This window comes from Neophocaena asiaeorientalis, unplaced genomic scaffold (genome assembly GCF_003031525.2).
Source record: "Neophocaena asiaeorientalis asiaeorientalis breed wild unplaced genomic scaffold, Neophocaena_asiaeorientalis_V1.1 scaffold379, whole genome shotgun sequence".
Lineage (NCBI taxonomy): Eukaryota > Metazoa > Chordata > Mammalia > Artiodactyla > Phocoenidae > Neophocaena > Neophocaena asiaeorientalis.
Genome location: NW_020172145.1, coordinates 562,037 through 587,191, shown reverse-complemented (window position 1 = coordinate 587,191; position 25,155 = coordinate 562,037). Strand labels below are relative to the sequence as shown.

The following is a 25,155-nucleotide window of genomic DNA, read 5'->3' as shown; positions in this document are numbered from 1 at the left end:
ATTCCCCAGGGAGAGATATAAAATTCAATCTTATCTAGAAAATGTTAACGGTGGCTATCTCTGGATGGTGGTATATTGTATACACAAAGTTAAAAGATAAACATTTCAAAAATTGAATTCTTTGAAAGGAAAGCAAGTGACTTGTGCTCTACACACTAAGCCTTGGATTTACAGTAGTGTCTTTCATCATGCCGAGGTGTCAGAACTGCCTTCTGTGCGTCCATGTGCCCTGCACAGGGTTATATTTGCCTCAGAGCAGACCACATTGCAGCGGAGCGCCGGGAAGCTTAGCATGGCTGAGCAGCAGAGATGCAGTGTGTGGTCAGAGGCTAGGGAGTCAATCACCTTGGGTGTGAACCCCAGATCTGCCATATATTACTTGTATGATACAGGACCATATACAAAGTACGTAGCCTTCTGTGCCTCAGGTTGGTCATCTGTAAGATGGAGGTGATGATACTTACCTCTAAGCACTTCACTGAGGATTAATAAATGTATAGCTCTACACACTACGAAAAAATCTTTTGTAAATTTTATGAATGATGTGTGTGGCAAATAGTGGAACAGTCAATAAACAGTGACGATAATGATGATGATTTATGATTCTCTAAAGTTGTGGGACTAGTGATGAGGAAATGGGGTTTGCTCCTCTGCAAAGTAGTCACAACTGTATCCGCCTGAGGTGTGATCCTGCCTGCAGAGCTAATCACAGGGAAAAGCTAACATTTTTAGTATTATTTTCCTCTTATATCCAAAGGAAATGAGGTCCCGAGAGTGAGCTAATGAATACTACCCAGCACAATAATGGTGCAGTAGCACAAGGATCCTTTTGAAAATTTATTTCACATCCTTTTTTCCATGTAGTAACACACCAGAGAAGCAACACAAACGTGGGCAAGAAACGAGCTCAGTTAGCCTGGTTGGTCTCTGGACGCTGGGAACTACATTCCATCCAAGTCCTGGCATTCTGGGCTGCACTGCTAAAGCTTCCATCCCCTTAATTTGTTAGCTCTTCAAATGGACTTGACTTCTAGTAGAGGCCATAAAATTTTAATCTGTGGTTGTTTTTAATCATGAAATCTGACTCCATCTAAAAATGAGACACATTTATAGTCTAAAGTCATCAGTGGGAAACAAGATTTATCATGTGTTTTACAAACTGAAGTCCAAAATCCCTGGATTCAGAATTTTAAAATGTGACTAATCTGCTAAAGTCCTAGGTTTCAAATAGAATTTTTGATTCTCCTAATTTTGGCTGCTAGAGGAGTCAAAAATTGGATTAAACTGACTTTAGCTCTTAGACTGTACAATGTACAGTACAATGTATTCAAAGGAAGCCAGAATGTTTGCTCTGTTGTGTGTACTTGAAATTAAAACTTGACTGCTGAGGCTAGAGTGGCTAATTTCAAAATTTTAACATTTGGAAGGGAGGAACACTCCAATGATCAACTTAAAAAGAAATAACCACACATTCAATAATCTCCCCCAAGCGTCTTCAGGTTTTTCTTTTCTTTTTTTTTCTGGCCCTGCCACAAGGCTTGTGGGATCTCAGTACTCCGACCAGAGATCGAACCCGGACCCCCTGCAGTGGAAGCGCCCTAACCACTGGACCTCCAAGGAATTCCCAAACTTCAGGTTTACAGGCAGTAAATCTCACAGAGTAAATGAGACGATGCTAACTCTCTAATTCAAGTATACATAATATTAATATCCATGCAATAACAGTTCATCCACCCAAAACTCTGCTCTCTAGCAAACAAACTTCAACATAACACTGACAAAAATCAATGTTACAAAGTTCACGACTTAAGATGCATCCCTTTTACTCTTAGAAGAGTCTCAAACCTCCTTTCAACACCTTACCAGCCTTTACATAGGCATGATTGTCCTCTTTCCAGTCTACAACAAATAGAAGAAACAAACTAGCTTGCCACAGCTCACACTTCAGTTTCAAGACCTGTACTTTCAGCCACTACTGATCTAGCCAATAATTCCTCATTCAAGATACCGGTCTATCACTCCCAGCTCTGGGCTGTTTTGCCAGAGCAAATCCTACAACTTATGCCGGCGGTTCCCTAAAGTGCTTTCGTGTAAGACATACTTTTAACAAATGTCATATCATAGAGAAGATAATATGTGAACTAAATAGAGTAGAGTTACTCTGGGCGAAGTTGGGGCAAAGTAGAGGCGTAGGGCCCAGAGACGGACAGGCATAGTCTGCACCCTCACCAGCTATGGCAGCCGCATGGCACCTCCTTGGAACACCCAGAGCTCTATAACACAAGTGTGAAAGCCACTGGCCTACAGTCTAGTGGGAGATTTGTAGAAAATCAGACATACTCAGGTAATTAGTTTTGATATAAATACCAAAGAGCAGCAATAAGCCAAGAATACTGGCTCTCGGGTTTGGACAGGTCACATGGCCACTAAAATTACAAAGGAAGCCACGGTGGAAGATTGTGGAGAGCAGTGGTGGGCTGCATCCCTCAGCTTACTCAATCGCAGTTGACTGTGGCTCCCAAGGTTGATAAGTAAGATGGTGACGGGAGAGCTAAAGACAGAGCCAGAAGTCACACCACGTTGAAAGATGCCCTTTGACACCAGGCATTCTTGGACATTCCCAACTATTTCATGACCCTAAAATCAAGCCATGACTCTTTTCTCTATTAACAAATAATAGCTTTTCTTTACTAACAAAGAGTGTGTGTATGACACTCAAATCCCATTTCCGATACTTAAATCCTCATCCCTCACACTTCCCTGAATCCTCACTCCATCTCTCAGGGTTAAGTCAAGTAATGAGAAGAGGTCCAGGGATAAGAGGAAATTATTTGTTTCATACACTACTTGATTGTAATGTGGCAGCATCAGAAGACTTGGATTAGCTCTGTGACTTCACTTTCCATGGGGTCTCTTCCGGCTTATGGTCAATGATCTCGTGGTTGAGACCTTTATTTTTCTCTTTCAGTTCCCATGACAAAAGGAAGTTTGCACAACTGGGTTTGTGTTTAAAGATGATAATTAACAGATGTTAAAACCAAACAATCAAATCTGTCTCTCTGTCTCTCTCTCTGTATATATACAAACACACATACATACATACATATATATACACAGAGAGAGAGAGATGATATATATCATTAAGAAGTGTGTTAACTATAGTGGCTGGATTTTTTAAATGTTTTTCTGTGTACCCAAGTTTTTCTACATGAACATGAATTATTTTTGTGATCAGAAAAATATGTATCTTTAAGGAAGCTAAAGCAAATGCTATAATTTGGAATAACTACCCAGAGTTTTAATCTGTGTAGCAGTTTTTATTCCCAAACTTTAAAAATCAACTGAATAGGGCTTCCCTGGTGGTACAGTGGTTAAGAATTCACCTGCCAATTCTGGGGACACAGGTTCGAGCCCTGGTCTGGGAAGATCCCCTGTGTTGTGGAGCAACTAAGCCTGTGAGCCACAATTACTGAGCCTGCGCTCTAAAGCCCGAGAGCCACAACTACTGAGCCCAGTGCTACAACTACTGAAGCCTGCGTGCCCAGAGCCCATACTCTGCAACAAGAGAAGCCACCGCAATGAGAAGCACGCGCACCGCAATGAAGAGTAGCCCCTGCTCGCCGCAACTAGAGAAAGCCCATGCGCAGCAACGAAGACACAGTGCAGCCAAAAATAAATAAAAGAAATAAACTTTAAAAAAAATCAACTGAATACTGTGAAAGAAACATTTCTCATTGTCTTTCCTGGCCTTATTTCAATAAGCCATCTGCATGTCCCAATAAAAATGTCCAAGGAAGAGATTGTTTCTGGAATCCCTTTTCTGTAATAACTCAGCATTAATTAACATCTTTACAGTCATAAACATTTTATGACTCAAAATAGATTGCAGTCCTGATAAATATGGGTCCTTTTATATTTATTTTTATCCTGTTAGGTGATAACAATTTAATAATAAAAATCAACAGAGTATCTCTAAAACCACAAAAATAATATATTTAATGGTCCTTTAGACCATTCAGAATATAAATTACTTTAAAATATATCTCCTTATTATGAAATCCTTCTTAAAACACCAGATCAGGCCTATCCAAACATAGTGAGAAAGGAGAAATGGTTAGAAAGGAACATTGTTACTCTTGTTAACATTTTGATATACATCCTTTCTTTTTTTCCCAGAACATATATAAAGAGAAATTGCAGAAACCAACATATATAATTTTTTTGTATGGTAAAAACCTAATACAATTTCTTACCTTGAATTTTTACTTAATCCTATGATAACATTTTAGATCTTATTACAACCTTTTGCTTTACAGTGTCACATTTTTATCTAAAAAGCTACAGTGTATGAGAGTGAACATTTAACCAACCCCAGCCATGTGTTAAGTATTCTCTTTTGTTTTTTAAACTTTGCTAAGTTGATATACAAAGATAGTATCTTACTTTGATTTTATTTTAATTTAGAGGGTGAACTTTTTCACATGCTTATTGGCCATTTGCATTTCCTCCTTTTGTGAATTATTTGTTCCCCTCTTTTTCTATTGATGTTTTGATATTTTTCTATCAATTCCAATAAGCTTCTTTTATGGAAATATTTTAATCTCTTATACACCGTATTTGCTGCAAGTATTTTTCTTTTGTTCTTTGCCTTTTAATTTTGCTTATGGTTGGATTAACAGTTTACATATTTATGAAGCTATATGTATTGATTTCTATTTTTGTGGTTTCTTCCATTGTTTTTAAACATAAAAAGGCCTTTCCCATATGAAAAGTCAACAAATATTCACTTCCATCTTCTTCTTTTGATGGCTTGATTTTTTTTTACATTTACCCTTTAATCCATTTGGAATTTGGTATATGGTAACAGATGGGTTTTTTAAACAATTCTCTTTTTCCAAACAGAAAACTAATTTTCCCAGAGCTATTATTCCTTTCTCCACTGATCTGTGTCCTTTATAGGATATTAAAATTTTATATAGGGCTTCCCTGGTGGCGCAGTGGTTAAGAATCCATCTGCCAATGCAGGGGATACGGGTTCGAGCCCTGGTCCAGGAAGATCCCACATGCCGCGGAGCAACTAAGCCTGTGAGCCACAACTACTGAGCCTGCACTCTAGCGCCTGCGAACCACAACTACTGAAGCCCGCGTGCCTAGAGCCTGTGCTCCGCAACAAGAGAAGTCACCACAGTGAGAAGCCTGCGCGCCACAACCAAGAGTAGCCCCTGCTCACCGCAACTAGAGAAAGCCTGCGTGCAGCAACGAAGACCCAACGCAGCCAAAAATAAATTTATTTTAAAAAATTTATATAAACTCAGATTTGGTTCTGGCCTATCCAGTCTGTTGATTTGTGTGCTTATACCCTTGGCCTGTACCCCACTGTTATTACACTATTATACCCTGCCTTAGGATCTAGTAGAGCTATTCCCAAGCTCTTTATTCTCTTTTTTCCCCAGAACTTTCTCAACTGTTCCTCCTGTTCATTCTTCATGATAAAATTCATAGTTATTTTGTTAAGTTTTGAAAACAATCTCTTTTTTTTGAATTCTACCTTATATTTATTGTATGTATCATTTACAGGTATCTTCACAAATAGTTCCATTTGGTCCTCAAACTCAGGGTAGACCAGTATATGCTAACCCCATTTTAAAAAAAAATGTTATTGGAGTATAGTTGATTTAAAATGTTGTGTTAGTTTCTGCTGTACAGCAAAGTGAATCAGTTATACATATACATATAACCACTCTTCTGTAGGCGCTAGAAAACAATATCTTTTGATGACAATTATTAGGAAGAAATGTTTAGAACTTAATGTGATGAACATTACAATACCTTGCTGGGAAATATATAAGAAAACTACAGTAATTAACATTACATATCAGTTTTGTGGAAGAAAACATGACAAAAATGTATCTTTTCCCCAAAAGCATCAGATTAGCAGAAATCTATTCATTTATTGAGTATCTACTGTGGCTACAACCTGGACTAGGCTCTTTAAAAACTGCAGAAACCATGAATCATACGTCCACAACAAGAAAATCCTTATTCTGTCAGGAATGACCGGCAGGGGCAGTGTTAGGGAGTGGTAACTCATCTGGGACCTTGTACTTTATTGCTTGTGCCAAAATATGGAGGAAGTAGTTTACTGGATGAATACTTGGATAATCCCCTTGGAGTAGGGAATGGAGGGTAGTAAAAACTCCCGAAAGCCAGGCTAGAGTAACAATACAGGGCCTCTGCTAAGATTCCAGAGGAGAAGGGGCCGGACGGCCAGCTGGCTGTTGTTTTGCAGTGGTGTATGCAAACGGCAGTGAACGTGGAATTGCCCGGAAGAGTGCAGGCAGAGGGAGGTAGGGAGGAGAAACGAGGAGGCTAGGAGCTGGAGAGGAATTTAGCCGGAGGACCAGAGAGTCATCTGCTCGTGAATGTGTTATTCTGCACACTAGACGACACAAATCGTCTTCTCCTTTGACCCACCAAAAGCTCTTTGTTACTTGCTGATCGACAAAGTTGGATCGTTTCAGGACCTTGTTTGGTGTCTCAGAGTGCTGAGTCTTGCTTCTAAGAGGATGAGGGTGGGAAAAGGCTTGAGGCCATCCAGTCAAATCTGGGCTACACAGTGCAGGGCTGGAGGGGCAGAAATCCTGCCCCCACGAGCCCTTCTGGCTGAGCTGGCTGCACCCAGCCACGTGGTTCCATCCCGTCACGCCTCCACCTCTACTGCCTGCTGTCAGAAACGCACTCCTGCGTCTGAAAGTCTGATTCCAGCCAGAGGACCCTGATTGCCCCAGACTGAATCTGTGCTTGCTTTCTCTCCCGTGCTTCCCCTGTACTTCCATGGAAACGTTATTGCAGTTTGAGCCGTTTAGGCATTTGTATCAACCGTGGATCCTCATCATTTGTTGATTCCATATCTGTGAATTTGCCTATAATTTATTTACAACCTCAAAATCCACACTCTCGGTGCCTTCCCAGTCACTTGAACACATGTGCAGAGCAGGGAAAACCCTGAGTCCTCAGATGCATCTGCTCCAGACTGAGGTGAAACAACGCATCGTTCTACTGGGCTCTCATACTGTAAACCAGTGTCCTTTGGATGCTATATTTGGTGCCACTTTTTCACATTTTTGTGCTTTTTTGGCAAAAGAAACAAATGCACAACTGGTTTATGTATTGATCAGGTGACAAAAATGTTGCAACTAGTAGAAATCTAACCCAGTTTTGGTGGTTTACAGAATACAACTACTACGAATAACAAGAATCTACTACATGTCTCTCTGCAACTCACAACCCAACAGGAACCTCCGTAGCAGCACGGACTTTATATTTGCTGACCTAGGGTTGGGCAAAGAGTAGGAGCTCAAAAACTATTAAAGACTAGAATGGGTTAGGAAGAAATGAGATAGGTTGAAATGGGATGGAATGGAACACAGTAACATTTATACAGCATCTTGGAGACAGGATGCTCCTAGGAGCAAATAGCTAGTGGCATAGAGATACAGAAGAAATAACGATAGCTAATATTCATTGAGCATTTTTTATGACCCTGCACTTGGCTAAGCATTTGACCTCCATGTATTATGTAATCCTCGCAACTTTTCAGTGCGGTAACGTTATTATCCCCCTTCCACAGGAAGGTGAAAATGACTTGCCTGAGGTCACATAGCTATCACATTGCTGAATGGGGCTCCAGCCCAGATTCATCTGCCCCCAGAGTCGGTGCTCATAACACCACCTGGTCAAGATGAAAGATGGGCTTGGTGAGGGTTCTGAACTCATGGACCTCTAGGAGAGGAAGAGGGCCTCTAGCAGAAGTTAGCCTGAGTCACTGGCTCTCCCAGCCTTCCTGAGAAGACAGTGAGGCAATTAATGGTGATTTTTTTTCCTCCAGCTGGCAAAAGCACTGTTTTTTGTTTGATTCCAGAAGCAGCTGGCAGAATTCATGTATTACTCACGATGGAATTACACTCTGCTGATGGTTTATGTACTCTAGAGTCAGGCAGTGGTCAGGGCTGTGTCTAGGACTGTTGTGAGATTAGTACAGGCCTCTGAATATGGCTGAGCTTCTGCAGCTGTTGTGTGTTTCTGGCTCCAGTTCCACACCTCTTGGCAGACAGTTTGTGTGAAAAGGTCTGCTGACTCTGGGTGTGAGATACGCAGGGTGAAGGGGGCTGGGAGAACCAAGCAGCACAAAACCAGCCCACGCTGCCTTTTAAGCACTTATAAGCAAAAGAAAGGAATTTATAGATGAGTGATTTGGAGGATCTTCAGAAGGTCACTCCTTTGAGCCCTTCTGCTAGTGGAGAATGGCTGATGCTGAGCCAGTTTATCAAGTCAACCCAAACCCTTCCATAGCTTCTCTGGTGGCAAACACCCCAAATATCCTCCATCACCCATGGATGGTGATGGGTGGATGGATAAAATTAGTAACAATTTTAATATTTACCTAGTGTTTAAGTATTGTTCTAAATGGTTTACATGAACTAATTCATTTAATCCCCACCCACCCCCAGAAAAAATTCCAAGAGGTAAGTGCTATTATGATGCTTATTTTACAGGTTAAGTCAAGTAACTTGCACCACAGCCCAAAGCTAGTAGCGGCTGTAGTAGATTGAATTGTTGGCCCCAACTCTTCAGCCCTCCTTGTATCGAACCCTTGCTTTGGCCTCATCATGGGCAGAGTGTAGTTCCTGAACCTTGACTTTGGGAATGACAGTGTTCACAGCCTAGGCCTTAAGAAGACTCACTTGCTGTTTTGTTTCCAACGGTGACGTGTTCCTAACATCACCATCAGAACAACATCCCCTGGGCTGATCCAAGAAGGATGAGATACAAGTGAGCAGAGTCACCCAGACACCCCACACACGTGCCCCAAGAAGCAGCGCCGTACCAGCTGCTGCAATCTGAAGCAGAACCTCAGAGCCGTGCTCAGCACAGATGAGGCGAGCCGCGAAGCACACAAAGACTTACGAGGGATAATAAATGTTGGCTGAGCCACTGGGCTTTGCGAGCACCTTGTTACACTGCAATAGCTAACCAATTCAATGATAAAACTGGAGTTCAAGCCCAGGCAGTCTGACCAAACAGTACATGCATTAAGCTCTAATTTATATTGCCTTCCACACTCTCTGTTAAAGTGAAGAGACAGCCTCTAATGGGCTGAGCGAGCTTGAGCAAAGTGCTGAACTCCCTGGGCCTCAGTGTCGGCATCTATAAAATGAGCAGGTTGAATTAAACCAGCATTTCTTAAGGTATCAAACATTAGTTCCATGTGATACTCAAAAAAAAGGGGGGGGGGGATTCAATGATTCTCTTGGAATTAGTATTATGAGAAGACAATTCAATAACACTGGACTAGATCGTCTTTTGAGTCTTTGACCATTCTAATATTTCTCATTCCAGGTAACAGTGTGTGGCACCTCCATTACCATGTATTTGTGAAATTAAAATAATTATCTAATTCAGGCAACTTGGGGACAACATCCATGGGAAGGAGAGAATGTCTGTGATGGAAGAGGTTTTTCTCTACTTCCTTCAAACCTTGGCATATTCTCCTAGCACCTTGAACCAACAATGGTAGAGAAGACCTCACCCCTTCTCCTACCAAATCACCCTAGAATCAGGCTTACAGAAAAGCACATGGAAACAGGAAGCTGCCGTGACATGGGACATCGCTCAGAAAGGAATCTATGCTTACTTACTCCATTTCCTCACCTCGCCCTTACTCTTCAACCCAAGCCCTGCCATCCACTGAAAATGCCTTGCAGCAATAACTAGTTGCCAAATTCTCTAGTCTCTCTCCTTACGCTGACTCCGGCCTCTGTAAGTTTTTACGTAGTTGAAACTCCCTCCTCCTTTGGCTTATCTCTTTGAATGCCTTCAGTTTCCTCTTCCTCCACCCGCATCAGCCCTTGACAGAGGTGTTCCCAGAACCACTCTCTCTCCTCTTCTTGGGCAGTGTCATTCCCTCACACTGCTTCATCCTATATCCTGACAACTCCCATAACTGACTCTGGCCCTGCCCACTCAGCCAAACTCAAACCAAGTTACCTTCTTCCCAGCCCACCTCCCTAGCTTTATTCCCTGTACCCTAGAGGGTAGCCACATAGAACGACTGCACAAACATTTCTTAAACTTTTTATTCCTCACTTTTCATGCTTTTTCCTCTGCCCAGAATAACTTTCCTCCCCATTTCCGCTCCTGCTTTTCCACAAAGCGTAATTCTGCTAATTCTTCTCAAATGTCACCCTCTTAGTGAGACTCCTGTTCTCTTCCAGGATGACTCCCTCCAGCCTCGATGCTTCCAACATGCACTGTCCGCCTCTAACAGAGCAGAGCTTCTGCTTCTTCACCAGACTAAAAGCCACCTGAAGTCAGAGCCCTCTCTTAACCACGCTTGTAACTCTAATGCCCAGCAGATTCCCAGAACATAGAAAGAGCTCAGTAAATGTTAGCTTGAATGAATGCATATAACTGACCTATCCATTCCTCTACTTTGGGCATGGCCTACTATTTTCCTGGCTGACTACTGGGGCTTTTTTTTTTTTTTTTTTGCGGTACGCGGACCTCTCACTGCCGCGGCCTCTCCGGTTGCGGAGCACATGCTCCAGATGCCAGGCTCGGCGGCCATGTCTCACGGGCCCAGCCGCTCCGTGGCATGTGGGATCTTCCCGCACCGGGACATGAACCCGCGTCCCCTGAATCGGCAGGCGGACTCTCAACCACTGCGCCACCAGGGAAGCCCCTGGGCCTTTTTTGAGGAACACTCAGTATGCCCAACATATAAACTAGGTCTTGTCTGTAATTTATTAATAAATGTCCACTTTCCAGGTTTCCTGAGAGGAGCAATATTAGAGTCCAAGACAGTCTTTTGAGACAGGTTGATCACCAAGAGACTCTCTTCCACTTAGTCCATGTCACTAGGATAGTATTAATTATGTGCCCAAATTACTTTTCTATTTTTTATTTGAACATACACACACAAAAGAGTTCTAAAAAGGATTGGCTCTCTCATTCAGTTAGAGTGGTGTCTCTTAAACTGCACTGATGAATATGTCATTTTCATGATTCTTGCTGAGTCTATAGGAGACTTGTACAATTATTCTATTAACCATTCTCTTTAAATCAACTCATCTATTTTTTTCCTTAGCCTCAAATAATGCCAAAATACTCATTAAATTATATGATTGATATGATACATACACACATACATCTATATATACAAATAATTTTTATAATTAAAAATGTTCTTCCAAGCACCACATTAAATGATCTTTCAGGCCAGCAGTAGTATATGTAGCACACTTAGGAAAGCACTAGGTCAGAACATTTAATCCAATGCAAAACTATTTATTAAAGCATTTCTCTTACTGATATGTCAAACACACACCATAGCTTAGTGGGCAAAGCATCAAGTAAACTGTAAATTGTAATTGAATATTCTAAGTACTATGGCAGAGACAAGCACAAGGGTCCCTGTATCCAACACCTCTTGGGCACCAATGCAAATCTTCCCCATTCGAGGTCTCGCTTCCGCTGCTTCTGCAGCCGCAGCTGAGCAGACCTCCACAAGCTTTGAGCAGGTGTAATACCAAAGTAGCTCACACAAAGCCCATGGGAGGATATCTCACTTCCTCCCTCGGGACTTTCTCTGGCACAACAGCATAGGACCCCAGCAGTAGCTTATCAGCTTCTTGCATCTATATGACCCTTGAATAAAGGGGAGGAGAGCCATGGATGAATGCCCTTGAGTCTCATTTCATAAGGCTCCTCAAAAGGTCTGGAGCACCAGGCATTTGAGGCAGTGGCCAACGTGATAACACATGCTTGTACAGTTCCATTCCCCTAGTCCCTCACTCTTGCTCCCTGGGATCACTTCCCAATGATCTACCTGCACGTATGCCTTTGCCTCAGTCCACGGGTTTTTTGTTTGTTTGCTTTGGTGGAATTCAGGCTAAGGCGGGGACCTAATCCATGCAAGAAGGTTAGGGAAGACTTCTTAGAAGAAATGACACTTGATATAAATCTCAAAGCATGAATAAGTCAGGTGAAGAAAAGAAAGTGAAGAGGATATTCTGGGCAGAAGGGACAGTGTACACAGTGTTCCCAGACCAGGGCTCAAACAAAGGCCCGGATGCTTGAAGGTGTAGTTTTAGAAACTGCAAAGATCCTGGAATGACTGGAATACACCGCCGGTGTAGCCTGAGGGACTAAGAATCACAAGAGGCTGGTGAGGTGGGCAAGACTGGCTCCTGAAAAGTTGCTGACCACAACCAACTACCACCGCCACCCTGCTCTTTGATTCTGGAGTGGTAGCAATGAATAGCAAAACAGGTGGGTATTTAAATCAACTCTGGAAGATTAGAAAGTGCCTTCCAGATTCAAGAGGTGCTGGACACAAAGAGGAATTGAGACTAAGAGGAGGAGGAATTAAAGGCAAGATGGTGGTGAAATACGAGCAGAGCTGTGATCACGCACACATGCACGTACACACGTGTACTCCAGGCTGGGCACATGCACATACACACGTGTACTCCAGGCTGGGTCCAAAAAGTCAATAATGAGCTTGAAGTGAACCACGCTGCACTGGGAACTGACAATGCCACAGAAAATTTTCAAGGACTAGGAATTAATAGGTTTGGAATAAATGAGGTGGGAAAAGTCTAGGGCAAAGCATCCTAGAGCCTCTGTTTAGTCAAGACCTGAGAAAACAGGAAATTGGGGGCTGGCAGGAGAAAAGTCGGGAGCACCATCCTGCCAGCTGGTAGGGCCATGGGAAGGAATTCCCTCACCTGCACTCCAGATTTTTAGTAAAAACCCAAGAACGCACAGCTCTAAGTTTTTCTCTCTTTGTCCCTGAGACAAGGCCAGGCTTAGGGTACCAATGCTGAGTTATCCCAAGGGAAGCCAGGGAGCTCCATCTGGCATAGAATAGGAGTTGCCTGCCCTCATGGATGGAGATGTGCTTTGAAAAGATTGACATAAAGTGACATAAGATCCTCCAGCTTTGTTTAGAAGTAAACAATTTAAGAACATCTGATTTTTATTGAGTGCTCATCATGTACCCATACCATACTAAGTAATTTTAAGTAGTATCTTTTAAAATCTTCCCCTAAATCTACACAAATAAGTATTGTTATCAGTCTCGTTTTCTGGAAACCAGCCTGAGGTGACCATGAAACACTAGTTGGAACACAGTGAAGTGTTTGAAAGAGTCCAGGATTTGGGTTCAGGTCATTCTCAGTTTAACTCTTTTTTTTTTTTAAATTAATAAATTAATTAACTTATTTTTGGCTGCGTTGGGTCTTTGTTGCTGTGCGAGGGCTTTCTCTAGTTGCGGCGAGCGGGGGCTACTCTTCGTTGTGGTGCGCAGGCTTCTCATTGCGGTGGCTTCTCTTGTTGTGGAGCATGGGCTCTAGGCGCACAGGCTTCAGTAGTTGTGGCTTGCAGGCTCTAGAGCGCAGGCTCAGTAGTTGTGTCACATGGGCTTAGTTGCTCCGCGACATGTGGGATCTTCCCAGAACAGGGCTCGAACCCGTGTCTCCTGCAGTGGCAGGTGGATTCTTAACAGCTGTGCCACCAGGGAAGCCCTCAGTTTAATTCTTGCTGCCATCATTCCTACTGAGTGTGGTCACTCAGTACTATTCATTTTCAAGAGACAGAAAACAACTCAAAATAGCACAAGCAAATAAAGCCAACTGGCTCCCATAACTGGAAGGGGCAGGGATGGGTCTCCAATCTAAAAACATTGGATCCAGGGCTCAGATAATTTCAGAGTGCCTGTCTGGGTTCTGTTCTCTCTGTCTCTGTCATCATTCTTTCCTATCAAAGACTAGCTTCAAGTGCCAAGGGAAGCTGGCGGCTCCAGGTAAACAGTGTCCTCACTGAAGAAAGAGAACATCTTGCTCATAAATTCCCAGAGAAGAGTCTATCTGGCCCTACTGGGTCATGCACCCTCCATCTGAACCAACCGCTGTCTTCTGATGGACAGTACACTCTGATCAGTGATTGGCAGTCCCATCAATGGAGGGAAAGCATGGTGGCTTTTGAAAAAATAGGAACGTTAGGCAGTCCCAAATAATGAATGTCCACAACATTTTAACCTTAGTCAAGTCACAACCTTTGTGAGCCTCAGTTTCACCATGTATTTTTAAAACAAGCAAAACAAATAATAATACCTATTGTGTGAGATTGTTGTGAGATGTTAAAAATCATATTAGGACTTCCCTGGCAGTCCAGTGGTCAAGGCTCCATGCTTCCACTGCAGGGAGCACAGGTTCGATCCCTGGTTGGGGAACTGAGATCCCGCACGCTGCGCAGTGCGGCCAAAAATAATAATAACAAAACTAAAAATAAAATAAAGGAGAAGAATTTTGAAAAATCATATTAAACACTTGGCACATAGCGACATTCGGCAGATGGTAGCCATTTTTGTTATTCCTGGTACTATTATTGTTTTGCGGTTGTTTTTGACACAGGGATCAGAATTCGAAGCCCATCCCAGATTCCCAGATGTCTAAAGCACTCCTGTCCCCAGGGTGGAGTCCCCTTTGGCTCTGGAGCCAGACGCCTTGCACAACCCAGGCCCTGTGTGCCAAGGTTAAGTTGGTTCACCATCTGACGGCCACGGAGCAGCGAGTGCCTTCCCAGCCCCAGCAATGTCAATACTGCCTTCCTGACTCCGCCTATTGTATCTGGAGGAAAGTGGCCGAGCATTGTCTTCCAGCGCTCCCCCCAGGAAGCATGATATCACCCTCTAACAAAAGCGGGAAAGCTGACAGATCTGCTGAGATGGGTGTGACCACCACACACACCTCACTGGTCAAGCCCCGGGCAGGCAGAGCAAACAGCAGCCGCCCACATGCCCCTCAGCTGGCTGCCTAATGGGCTCCTTTTGCTCATCTTTAGGTTTTCTCCCTCTCTTTGTTACGTAATGTGCGTACCATGTTACACATGGCACCACTAGGCAGTGGGAACGCACTCCCTCTAATCAACAGATGTGTTGAAAAGAGTCAGGACTCTGTCCATCTGGCAGATCCATGTCTCCACACCTGCCCCTGCAGCCTTCGGGAAGAAACACAAGGAGAAAGATGGTCAGAATCCTGAAGGGACAAAAGGAGGCGGTGGGGGAAGGATGTAGAGGAAAGCAGACAAGGCTCAATCTAAAAAACATTCTGCACGTGTGATGCAAGTTGAGGAATAGTCTGGCTAGACCGGTGGGAATTGGGTTATCAGTTTAAAATTCCAGAAATAAGGGAGGCAACTTTAGACATTCCCTTTCTTGAAGGCTGGGAGTGATGCTAGCTGATCTTCTGACACCCTTCCAGCTCTGGCACGGTAACGCTGTCAGTGCAGCTGGCTCTCTGTAAAATAACACACCTGCAGTCTGGTGCCCCCATGCCAAGCCCAGAGGCTGTCGCTCTGCTCTCCCCATCTTACTGTCCCCTTCTTTAAACTTTCTCCTTCCTTAGCTACCACAACACCAATTCTCTGAAATCCCAGGGAAGGAATCTGACTGGGTTTGCCTCTCCTGGCAACTCCCTGACTGCTTCTTTGTAGAACCCTTGGCTATCTGCTCTTTCTCTTCCTTTCACATAAGTCTTGGTATACAACTCATGTCTTCGCTTACCATAAACAAAGATTTCTATGTTTCAATCCCTTGCCCGACCCTCTTCTTCTGAGCTTCAGACCCAGAGAGCCAAATTTCACTAAATATCCACCTTTAACATGGAAATTCAAAATCAACATGTACAAAATAATTATTTGCTTCATGCCAGCCTGTCACCAAGCAGTTCCTTCTGCCATGTTTCCCAACACAGAGAATGGCAGAACCCTTACCCAAACCAGAAGCCGGGAGCAATGCTTATTCACCCCACTTCCCACAACCTCCAATATATAACCAATTACCAGTCCCTACAGTTTCACCTCCTAAACACTTTCAAACCCCTTCTTCATCTAAGCCTCCCTTGCCTGGAGTGTTGGGAAGCCAAACTGGCCCAGGCCTAATTCTCTGCCATGTCAATACATGTTTCACACTATTATCAGAGTGAATTTTCCAAGACATAAATCAGATACGATAGAACAAACACCATACTAAATTTCCATGTGTACAGAAAGAGGTACAAATGACTTAAAATGGCCTAGGAGGCCCTTCCTGATCTGAACCCAACCTTAAGTCACCACCTCCTCCCTACATTCCAGACTTACTCAGCTTCCCTGAGCTTGCCCAGCTATTTCACACCACCTGCTCCCTCTGATGGGAAGTTCTTTCTTCTCTTTTCCCTTTTCCCTACTTAGTTTTAAAATCATTTGGCTATGAGTAACTCATAACTACACTAGCCGTAATTTTTGGCAATATTCATTATTATTTAGGAGTCCTTGCAAAGTGAGGAAAATCTATCCTACGGATTATTTTCAATATAAATTTTATTCATACTAAATTTAGCAATTAATGAAGTTGACATTATGTTTTTAGCCATTTATGTTTAATTTGGATTTTAAAGTTGCTTTTATTATTGAAGCCAATAAACATTTTTATAGCTTTTGAAAAGCTAGATTTTGATATACCCCTACTACCTTATTTATCATAGCATCTTACAATTTATATGCCTATAGTCATCCTTCCTACTAAGATGTGAGTTTAGCAAGGGGAAAAAATAATTCATCCTTTTTTTCATTCCTGGTATCCGGTACAGTACTTGGTGCAAAGTAAGTCCTCAGTATGTCTTCATTGATTGAAATGATAGATAAGTGAATGTATAAATGAATGAAAGGTGGGCAATAACTCAATAAATGTCTATTGAATAAAACTATGTGTATCTTTAAAGTAATATTCAACAATCACACAATACCTAATATTATGTAAAATCTTGTTAAACCCACTTTCGTGAGTATATATTTTACGTTTCACACCGAAGGGAAAAAAGGGATCTTCTGTTGACCTATTTACATCAAATATTTAACATAAGCCAACCTTTTAAGATATGAGTGAATACTACTTGCAATATATATGAAATTGATTCTTATTGTTATCCTTTCAATGTTTAAAAGCCCTTTGTACAACAACAAACAATTTCCCTCTTTTTGTCAGGTCTGCCATGGTATACCAAAAGTTTCTTACTATGGCATATTAAACTCCATGCACTACGGAGAATAAGAAGTAAATAATATCTGTTGTCAACAATGTTAGAGGTTAACTGGCCTAAACCTATGTGTCTAAAGCTCAAAGGCACAGCCTGTGTGGGAAGGGAACTCAGAATCAGGGGAAGAACACGAGAAAGAGTTGGCCTAGGCAAACTAAGCTGAATTTTGTTTGCAGATTGAACGTGGTGGGTGTCATTTCCAAATGGATAGAACAGCATGAACAAGAGCCAAGGGGAAAGTATGCATAGATGGTGGAGATGGGCCTGGTTGAAGTAGAAGAGCCATGAGCAGGGATAGGTGAGGGAAAGCACTAGAGAGTAGGCCAAGTGTTCTGGCTTGTCAAATGGGGAGAGATCAGCACAAAATTTGAGAGACTGGCTTATGTTGAAGTCTTTTAGGAGAATGCTTCTAAGAGTAGTAAGTGACTCCCCTACACCTGGAAAACATTAGACTGGTCTTGAATGAGCCCAATGGTCCTCACAGCAACACTTCTCTTTTGATTACACTAGCTTCACTTACTAAGAGAGTTCTTCCTGGCTGAGTACTTTACATGCATTGTCACACTTGATGCTTATAACAACTCTGGGAAAAAAGTATTCTCAAATGTAAAAGATGAGAAAACTGTGCTTTGGAACAATCAAATAACTGGCCCATGGTCATCCAATTTGAGCTTAATCCCAGGTGTGTGACTTCACAATCTATACTCTTAACTCCTTCTCCTGCCTTCTTAATGAGATCCACCTCAGCCTCATAGAGCAGTGTCTTCAAAAGTGAGTCATAATAGCACAGGTGCATGTGGTTTTTCTTCTCCTAAGGCATGTTAACTGAGTTACAATTCAGCATAAAGTGACCATATCTGGGTCCACATTCAGAAAACAAACTCAGTTTGATTTCAGTGGGCAAAGATCTAGTGGCTCTTCTGACCTTTATCTACCTGCTAAGTGGTCGGTGAGGAGCCACAGGTAGTGAAATGAAAAGGATTTTCTTTTCACATTCCTAAAGACTATCGATCACCCAACCCATGCCCGAACCCTCTCCAGTGTGGGAACTCACTCCCCAGGGAGATAGTGATCCAGTTTTTAGAAGGTTTCCATCAACAAAGCCAAACTCTGTCTTTTGTGCAACTCCCTCCACCCCTGGATCCTAGATCTGACAAAATACAGTGTCAATCTACGGTGTCTGCTATGTGGAAACCCATGAAAATGCTGCTCCTTCATCTCTTCTCTCCTGACTAAATGTTCCCATATGACGAAGTTTCTAAAGCACTTACCTTCCCATTTGCCTACAATGTTTGCCGTCAAGCTTTTCAGCGTCTTCAGTGTTTAATGGATGTGCTTTGAGCAGCAGATGGAAGTGATTACCATCTCTAATTCTGACCCTATATTTTTACTACGCAAACGGTTACAGCTTATGTGTTACCTTTTTAGCAAGTAAAGCTTGTGTTGGCGCCTATAAATTGGCTCCTTGCAATTCATCAAATTTTGTGTATCACCAAAACTTGGATGTCATTCACTAGAGCTCTCAGCAAACCAGGTCTCTCTCACATTGAACATACGTCATCTATCTATTGAATCCAAATGCATAACTTGACATTTATCTATTTATCTTTTGGGTTTGGTTCACCCTTCCAGCCTGGACAAATCTATTTGAATCCTGATTCTGTGCTCTTACCAATAAGCCATCTACAGGGAATAAGCTGGTGACACAATCACACACATATCTTTTTAGGAATAGAGCTCCAGGAGATGAATTGATAATGTCAGAAAAAACTGGACCTCACCCATCTGAATCCCCCAAAGGATATAGCATAGTCTTCTGGATGAACTTAGAAGAGTTCTTCCCTCCTGGAGAGATGTCTTAGAAGGACTAGACTCTTGAAGGAAGCTCTCCCAGGGTAAGGCTGAAAGGGAAATGCTGAGAGCTCCCAACAAAAACAATGTTTAGGAGGGAGCATCTGAGAAGAGAACAAAACTCCTCCTTCTGAGAATAATTCCCAGGTGTGTCTCTGTTCCCAGCTTCTACGCCTCCACCCTTGATTACTCAGACTTGATAACTAGCCTTCTAAGACCAACCCTAATCAGGAGGTTCCATCTGGGACCACTTCCCTGACCTTATAACTGAATTTCCTCTGCCACTCCAGACAAGATATTCACTATCTCTGAACCCAGGTTGTTACTTAAAATGTCAAATGAGACAGGAAAGAGGCATGAAGGCATGCTGCTAGAGGCTTCACATTGGATCAATGTTGATCACAAAGGACATATTATGATAAAGCAGAAAGAGTGACTAGTTTTATTTTGTTTTTCTCTTTGGGAGAGCAGCCTGGTTTGGTGAGAATGAGAGAGTAGAGAAAATCTAGTATGTTTCTTAGAACTTGTTTCTAAGCTGGTATTGGCCATGATCTGCTCTTGGGAAGGGAATCTACCAGAATCTAGGTGGATTTGAGGGAAGCCTTCTAAAAACTACATACCTCCTCCAACCCTTTTATGGGTTAGCATCTACCACCCAGAGTCACCTTCATTGAGGCAAATATGATAGTTTTTTCAGTTCTATTTGTTCAGAAAAAAGGAAGGACGAACAACCCACTAGACTAGAGAGAGAAAGCCATAAGTCATGAGCCCCTTGCTCCATTACTGTAGTCTACCAGTAGAGTTTGGTTTGAAGAATGGGATCCTATGCCTGTAGACATAATCATGCTGGATTCTTGTTGTTGCAATTATCAGGCCTTCAGTATTCATATTCATGGAGGCTTAGATGGAAAATCTAAGTTAGGATTTAGCACAACAGACCTACTCCAGAAACCAACCTTGCCGGTGTTACCCTTCCTTTCAACAAGAGCACGAAACCCCTCTCTTTGGGCTTCACCCTGCTTAAGTTAGTGCTGTGCTTTTGGTTTAGACACAGAGTAACTATTTTGCCACATAACTTTTTTGTTTGATTTTATGACATCTTTTCTAAGCCTATATTGCAAAGTGCCATAACATGGTCACTATGGGGAAAAAAGATGAATTAGAACAGAGTGTGTGTGTCTCTGTGTGTGTATATTATTTAACCTAAAAAGTATCTCAGAGCAGCTGTGGACCCCTGGGCTTTGCATGCCTATAATCCCTGATGTAGAAGCAGTTCCAGATTTCATGTTACTGATAAATGTCACACAGAAAAAAAGCAAACCGAAAATGGAATTATGATAACTATTTGGCTTAAAGATGCATATTTTTGGAGAAATCAACATTATTTCTACATGAATATAAAAAATTTCTACATACTGAAACTATCTCAGATAATCTTTCATTTTCAGCAGTTTACACATTCTTAGTCTTAAAATATTATTAAATCCTCAATATAATTGATCACTGAAAACAAACTGAAGAGCTATAAACAAACATGCAGTTCTGTTATCTTATTTAATTTTTTGAATATTTAATAATATAATATTGCAAACATATGAAAAATATAAAATAATTAGCAGATACTTACGTATACTTGGATCAAATTCTACTAATATAATATAGCCCACACCATTAAGTTCAGTAAATTTTCCCAAATTCATTTCCTATATCAATTCTATTTTCATTACAATTCAAATGCTTTCAAACTGAAGGGGAGAGATTGATGGCCGTTATAGTTGTTATTTGTATTCTGTGATTTGATACCACCTTCATAGGTATCTCATAGGGTGAGTGAACTATAAGCCACGCCGCCATCTAGAGAATCTGAACAACAGACAACCTAAATCTAAGAACATTCAAGCCAACCATTCCTTAAACCCACAATAGGTTTTGTTACTCTCCTGTACCCAGTGATCTGGGTAATTGCCTAAACTTTCATTTCATTGGGCCAATAAAGACTTTACAAAGTCTTTATTATATGTGTGCCAAATACTTTTTAAATAAAACAAAAATTATATAGCCCTAATCTCCCTGACCCCAACTATAAGATAAAAACCAAAAAGCCTAGTGTTTGACTGCTTTGATTAAAATAGGATACAAATACGAAATCTTTATAGAAAAGCATTTTTGTTCTCATTTTAAAATGTCAATCTGTACAATGCCTTAAGTGGGTCCGAATCATTCTCAGCATGAATTTGATTTTTTTTTTAATGACTGAAGATTTTCTTTGAAGCAGGTAAAGCCAGGTTTCTTCTTTTTCTATAGAGTAAGGAAACAATCTAGAATGAGGAACAGTAAAATAATGCACTATGGTAAGCGTGTCTCAGTCCTCACAGAGTCTGTGGTAACACAGCGGGCAATAATCCAGAAGAGAAACTCTAGAAAAATCAGTTCATGCCACAAGGACTTTCCACGTCAATCCTTACATACATTAAACGGAGACTCATGGAGAAACAGTCCCTGTGCCACAGCTGCCCCTTGTTAACCAGCACTAAGCATTGGTGAGAGAGCCCAGAATCACTAACTCTGTTAAAAATATATTTTTTAAAGATAATAAAGCCAAACCTTACCAGAAAGGAGCAAGCTGACTCCACAGAGAACTAAGCCGGCTAAAGAATCCATGCTTCCCCAAATCTCTCCATCCAGTTTCCACAGATGTGCATGAGGTCCCAAGGATCCTTTCAAACACCCAGAGGCTTGTGACTTTCCATTCGCATGTCCTACTAGGTCTTGTTTACAAGTCAGAGGCAAGAAGGAACAGCACAGAAGCGGGCTGTAACAGTCTCATTTCTGTCTGAGCACAGGGAGTTTTAAGTTCCTTTTTCCTGTTTCCTTTGTAGATTAGGATGGGAAAAGCTGTATCTTAAAGGCATTTGGTATCAGCAAGGCTGGGGGCACTGTAAGCCCTATCCATCTTGCAATTCATCAAAACACTTATCTATTGCTGCTGCTTTTGCTGCTGTTGGAGGGATAGAGGAATTTTAGTTGGAAGTGTGGGTCCTGGTCAGCACTTTCAGAAACAATAGGGGTATCCTCTCCTAGGCGGGAAACTGAGAATAACAAGCCCTCCACCTATGTATGGTATGCGCTGATGACTGGCCCTTCTCAGCCGGCTCTCCCGGGTCTACTTGGGAGCCCTGACAGAAGGGGTTTTTGGGTGTGGGGAGCAGTTTTGGCTTTTGTTTTCTTGTTTTCACCCACATGGTTTGAATTGGGAAGAGAAGTTTTCGTGATGAGAGAACACAACCCCTAAAAACAGTTAATTTGGGTAATTAACAGTGAGGTCAGTGCTCACTGTGGCCACAGAGACCAGAGTCCAAAATTGTTAGCCTGTTTTCTTACACACAGATGGCTTATCTTTTGGCCAAGAGCCCAAAGATATCCATGCTACTGGCCATCGCGTTAATTTTTTATTAACAATTCATCTGAAGATGATCTAATTTCTTAAGGAATTGGCAGAGAAGGGTTTTAGTAATACTAAGAGGGATTTCGTGGTTACTGGCCAACTTACTTTCAGAAGAAAATTGTATCCAAAATTTTAAAAATAACCTGTGTAAAAACCAAATACTATAAGTGATTAGATTGGGATAAAAATATTCATAAGAGCAGAGAGAGTACATAGGCCAAAAGGAAAATAACCACTGGGGTAACCATACCTGCAATGAAATCAGAGACCCTAAATTTATCCAGATGACAATTTCACCAAAATACGAATTCTGACTTTAGCATAGAGAGCCGATACTTCAGTCATCACCTCGCCTTCATGCCGGAGGAAAGAGTTGTCTGATCCTTTTTCCTACTCACCACAGGAAAACGCAGATGCTCCTAGTCTTGCCTGATTTCTGTCCCAGGTTTTATCACATCAGTGATGATCTCAAGAACCAATTGATGTTTCCAGGCAGCTAAGGTAAAAAAAGCTCAGGCTGTGTTTTCATGCAGACCTGGGTTCAAATACTGGCTCAGCCATGTGTGGTCTGAGACAAGTTACTGAAACTGTGAGTCTCAGTTTCAACAGCTATAAAATGACAATAATCTCTCCATCAAGGGGATTTTTGAGAGGATTAAATGAGGTTTAAAAATCCGTAAAAACATCTGGCACTGTGTCTAATTCATAGAAGGCTTTCATTAATTGTGTTAACGTATTCACTTCCTTTCGTCTTTCCATTCTGTCTCTGATTTCAGTCCTAAAAGCTTCCTCCAGAACGCCATTCTCTATTCCTATGAGATGGCTTCAAGTTTGGCCGTAAAGAACCAGACTAGGAGTCAGGGATTCTGGGTTCTAGTTTTAGTTCTGCCATGATCTGCCCGTGAGGCTTTGGACCATTCACTTCCCATCTCTAGGCCACGTTTTCCTCAACTGTAAAGTGAAGGATTTAGACTGGATATGACTAATTTCCCTTCTGATTGTAACACCTCATAGCCTAAATGACTAAACTGTCCGACTCTCAGCATCTCCAGGTTGATTCCTAGGATCTTTCATCTGGGCAGTTCAAAGAAGATGCTAGCTTTGTATCTCCGTCACTGTGAAAGTCTGAGGGGGTCACCAAAGTGCTCTACTTAAGCACATTGTATCTGGGACTTTGTGAGGTCCACCAGCCCCAGGCCATGTGGAGCAGCAGTGGAAGGAAGACCTTGGAAACAAACCAACCCCAGGGCACCTGCCTTCCCAGGCACAGCTTCCCCTGTTTGTGCTTGATGGGCAAACAAGGAAGCCATCATTGCTCTCGCTCCCTCCTTTTTGCTGGTTCTTGTAGGCTGAATGTGTTGCTACCTTGCATCCTTTCCTGCGCTGCCTCCCTCTGTTATCCACAAAAGCAGTCCAGCTTCATCCTTCCGCATCATCCAGAATGATCTCCTCTTACCCAGAACTGTGAGTCAGGTCCTTCCTCCCTCCATTATCCAGGTTGAGTGACTCAACTTCACTCTTCTCTCTGTAATCCAGAAATATTGCTCAGTTTAATTTATTTCTTCATTATCCCAAAGATCCATGTAGCTTAAGTTCATCTTCCAGGATCCAGAAATATTATTCCATGTAATCCTTTTCACTGTTATCCAGAATATTGACGCCATATAACAAGTACTGCTGGATTTCCTGAGCCTATGATTATACAGCTAGTCAAAAGGCTAAGCAACTTTCGTGTGGGAGTTCTGAATCTTTGGCATGTAAATTCCAGGTGTAAAGTGAAGGTAACTTGTGGGCAAAAGTGTCCAGACATGCTCTGCTCCAGATTTCTGCCCTATGGATCTTAGAACATGGAGAACCTGTTGAGGAATAACAATATGAGCTTCACTACCAAGTGCAAGGCCAATAGGTCAGCAGAGCTGATTGGCAACAGGTTGGGAAGTTGCACAACTGCATGGCATGCCAGGATTTCCAAGGGAAGGGAGAGGCCATTTCCACGTCTGGACAGGACTTTCCCCAATACATAATGTATTAAGGAAATACCACACACTTGGACATGGCCACAACCCTTCTCTACAAAGCTGGCTGTGGTCATCATCAGGGCATCTTCATCCCCTGAAGAGCCTTGTTGGGGACCAGCTGGATCAGCTCTCTATCCTCAGCAGCTCCATCCACCCAGAAATATTGAAAGGCTCTTCCCATTCTTGCCTGATTAACACCTAGTTATCTTCTGGGTCTCAGTTTCAGAAAGGTCTTCCCTGACCTATTCAATCCAAATCAGGTCTTCCCTGTTATTCCATCCCAACACTCTGTCCTTTTTTTTCACAGTACTAATCACAATTGGTAATCATATATTTGTGTCTTCATCTTTTTAATGTCTCTTTTCCCCCAGCTGACTGATATCTTCATGAGGCAGGAAACATATCTAATTTATTCACCACTGAATTCCCAGATCTGACCACAGTGCCTGGAAGGTCATAGTATGTCTTGAATAGATACTTAATGAATTAAGAAATGAGTGAACAGGGCTTCCCTGGTGGCGCAGTGGTTGAGAGTCTGCCTGCCGACGCAGGGGACATGGGTTCGTGCCCCGGTCCGGGAAGATCCCACGTGCCGTGGAGCGGCTGGGCCCGTGAGCCATGGCCACTGAGCCTGCGCGTCCGGAGCCTGTGCTCCGCAATGGGAGAGGCCACACAGTGAGAGGCCCACGTACCGCAAAGAAAA

General features: G+C 42.3%; 1 protein-coding gene across 2 annotated transcripts in view; it reads right to left on the bottom strand.

The window, feature by feature from the left end:
- Nucleotides 1–21,953, bottom strand: part of TEK (TEK receptor tyrosine kinase) — a 102,649-nt gene extending 80,696 nt beyond the window's left edge. The window contains exon 1 of one of the 2 annotated variants that reach the window (XM_024754646.1): nucleotides 21,599–21,953. In XM_024754646.1, coding sequence (XP_024610414.1) covers nucleotides 21,599–21,650 — 52 coding nt within the window. In that variant the 5' untranslated portion in view covers nucleotides 21,651–21,953. The remainder of the gene's footprint in view (nucleotides 1–21,598) is intronic. The other variant, XM_024754653.1, reaches the window with a different exon arrangement.
- Nucleotides 21,954–25,155: the final 3,202 nt, after the last annotated feature.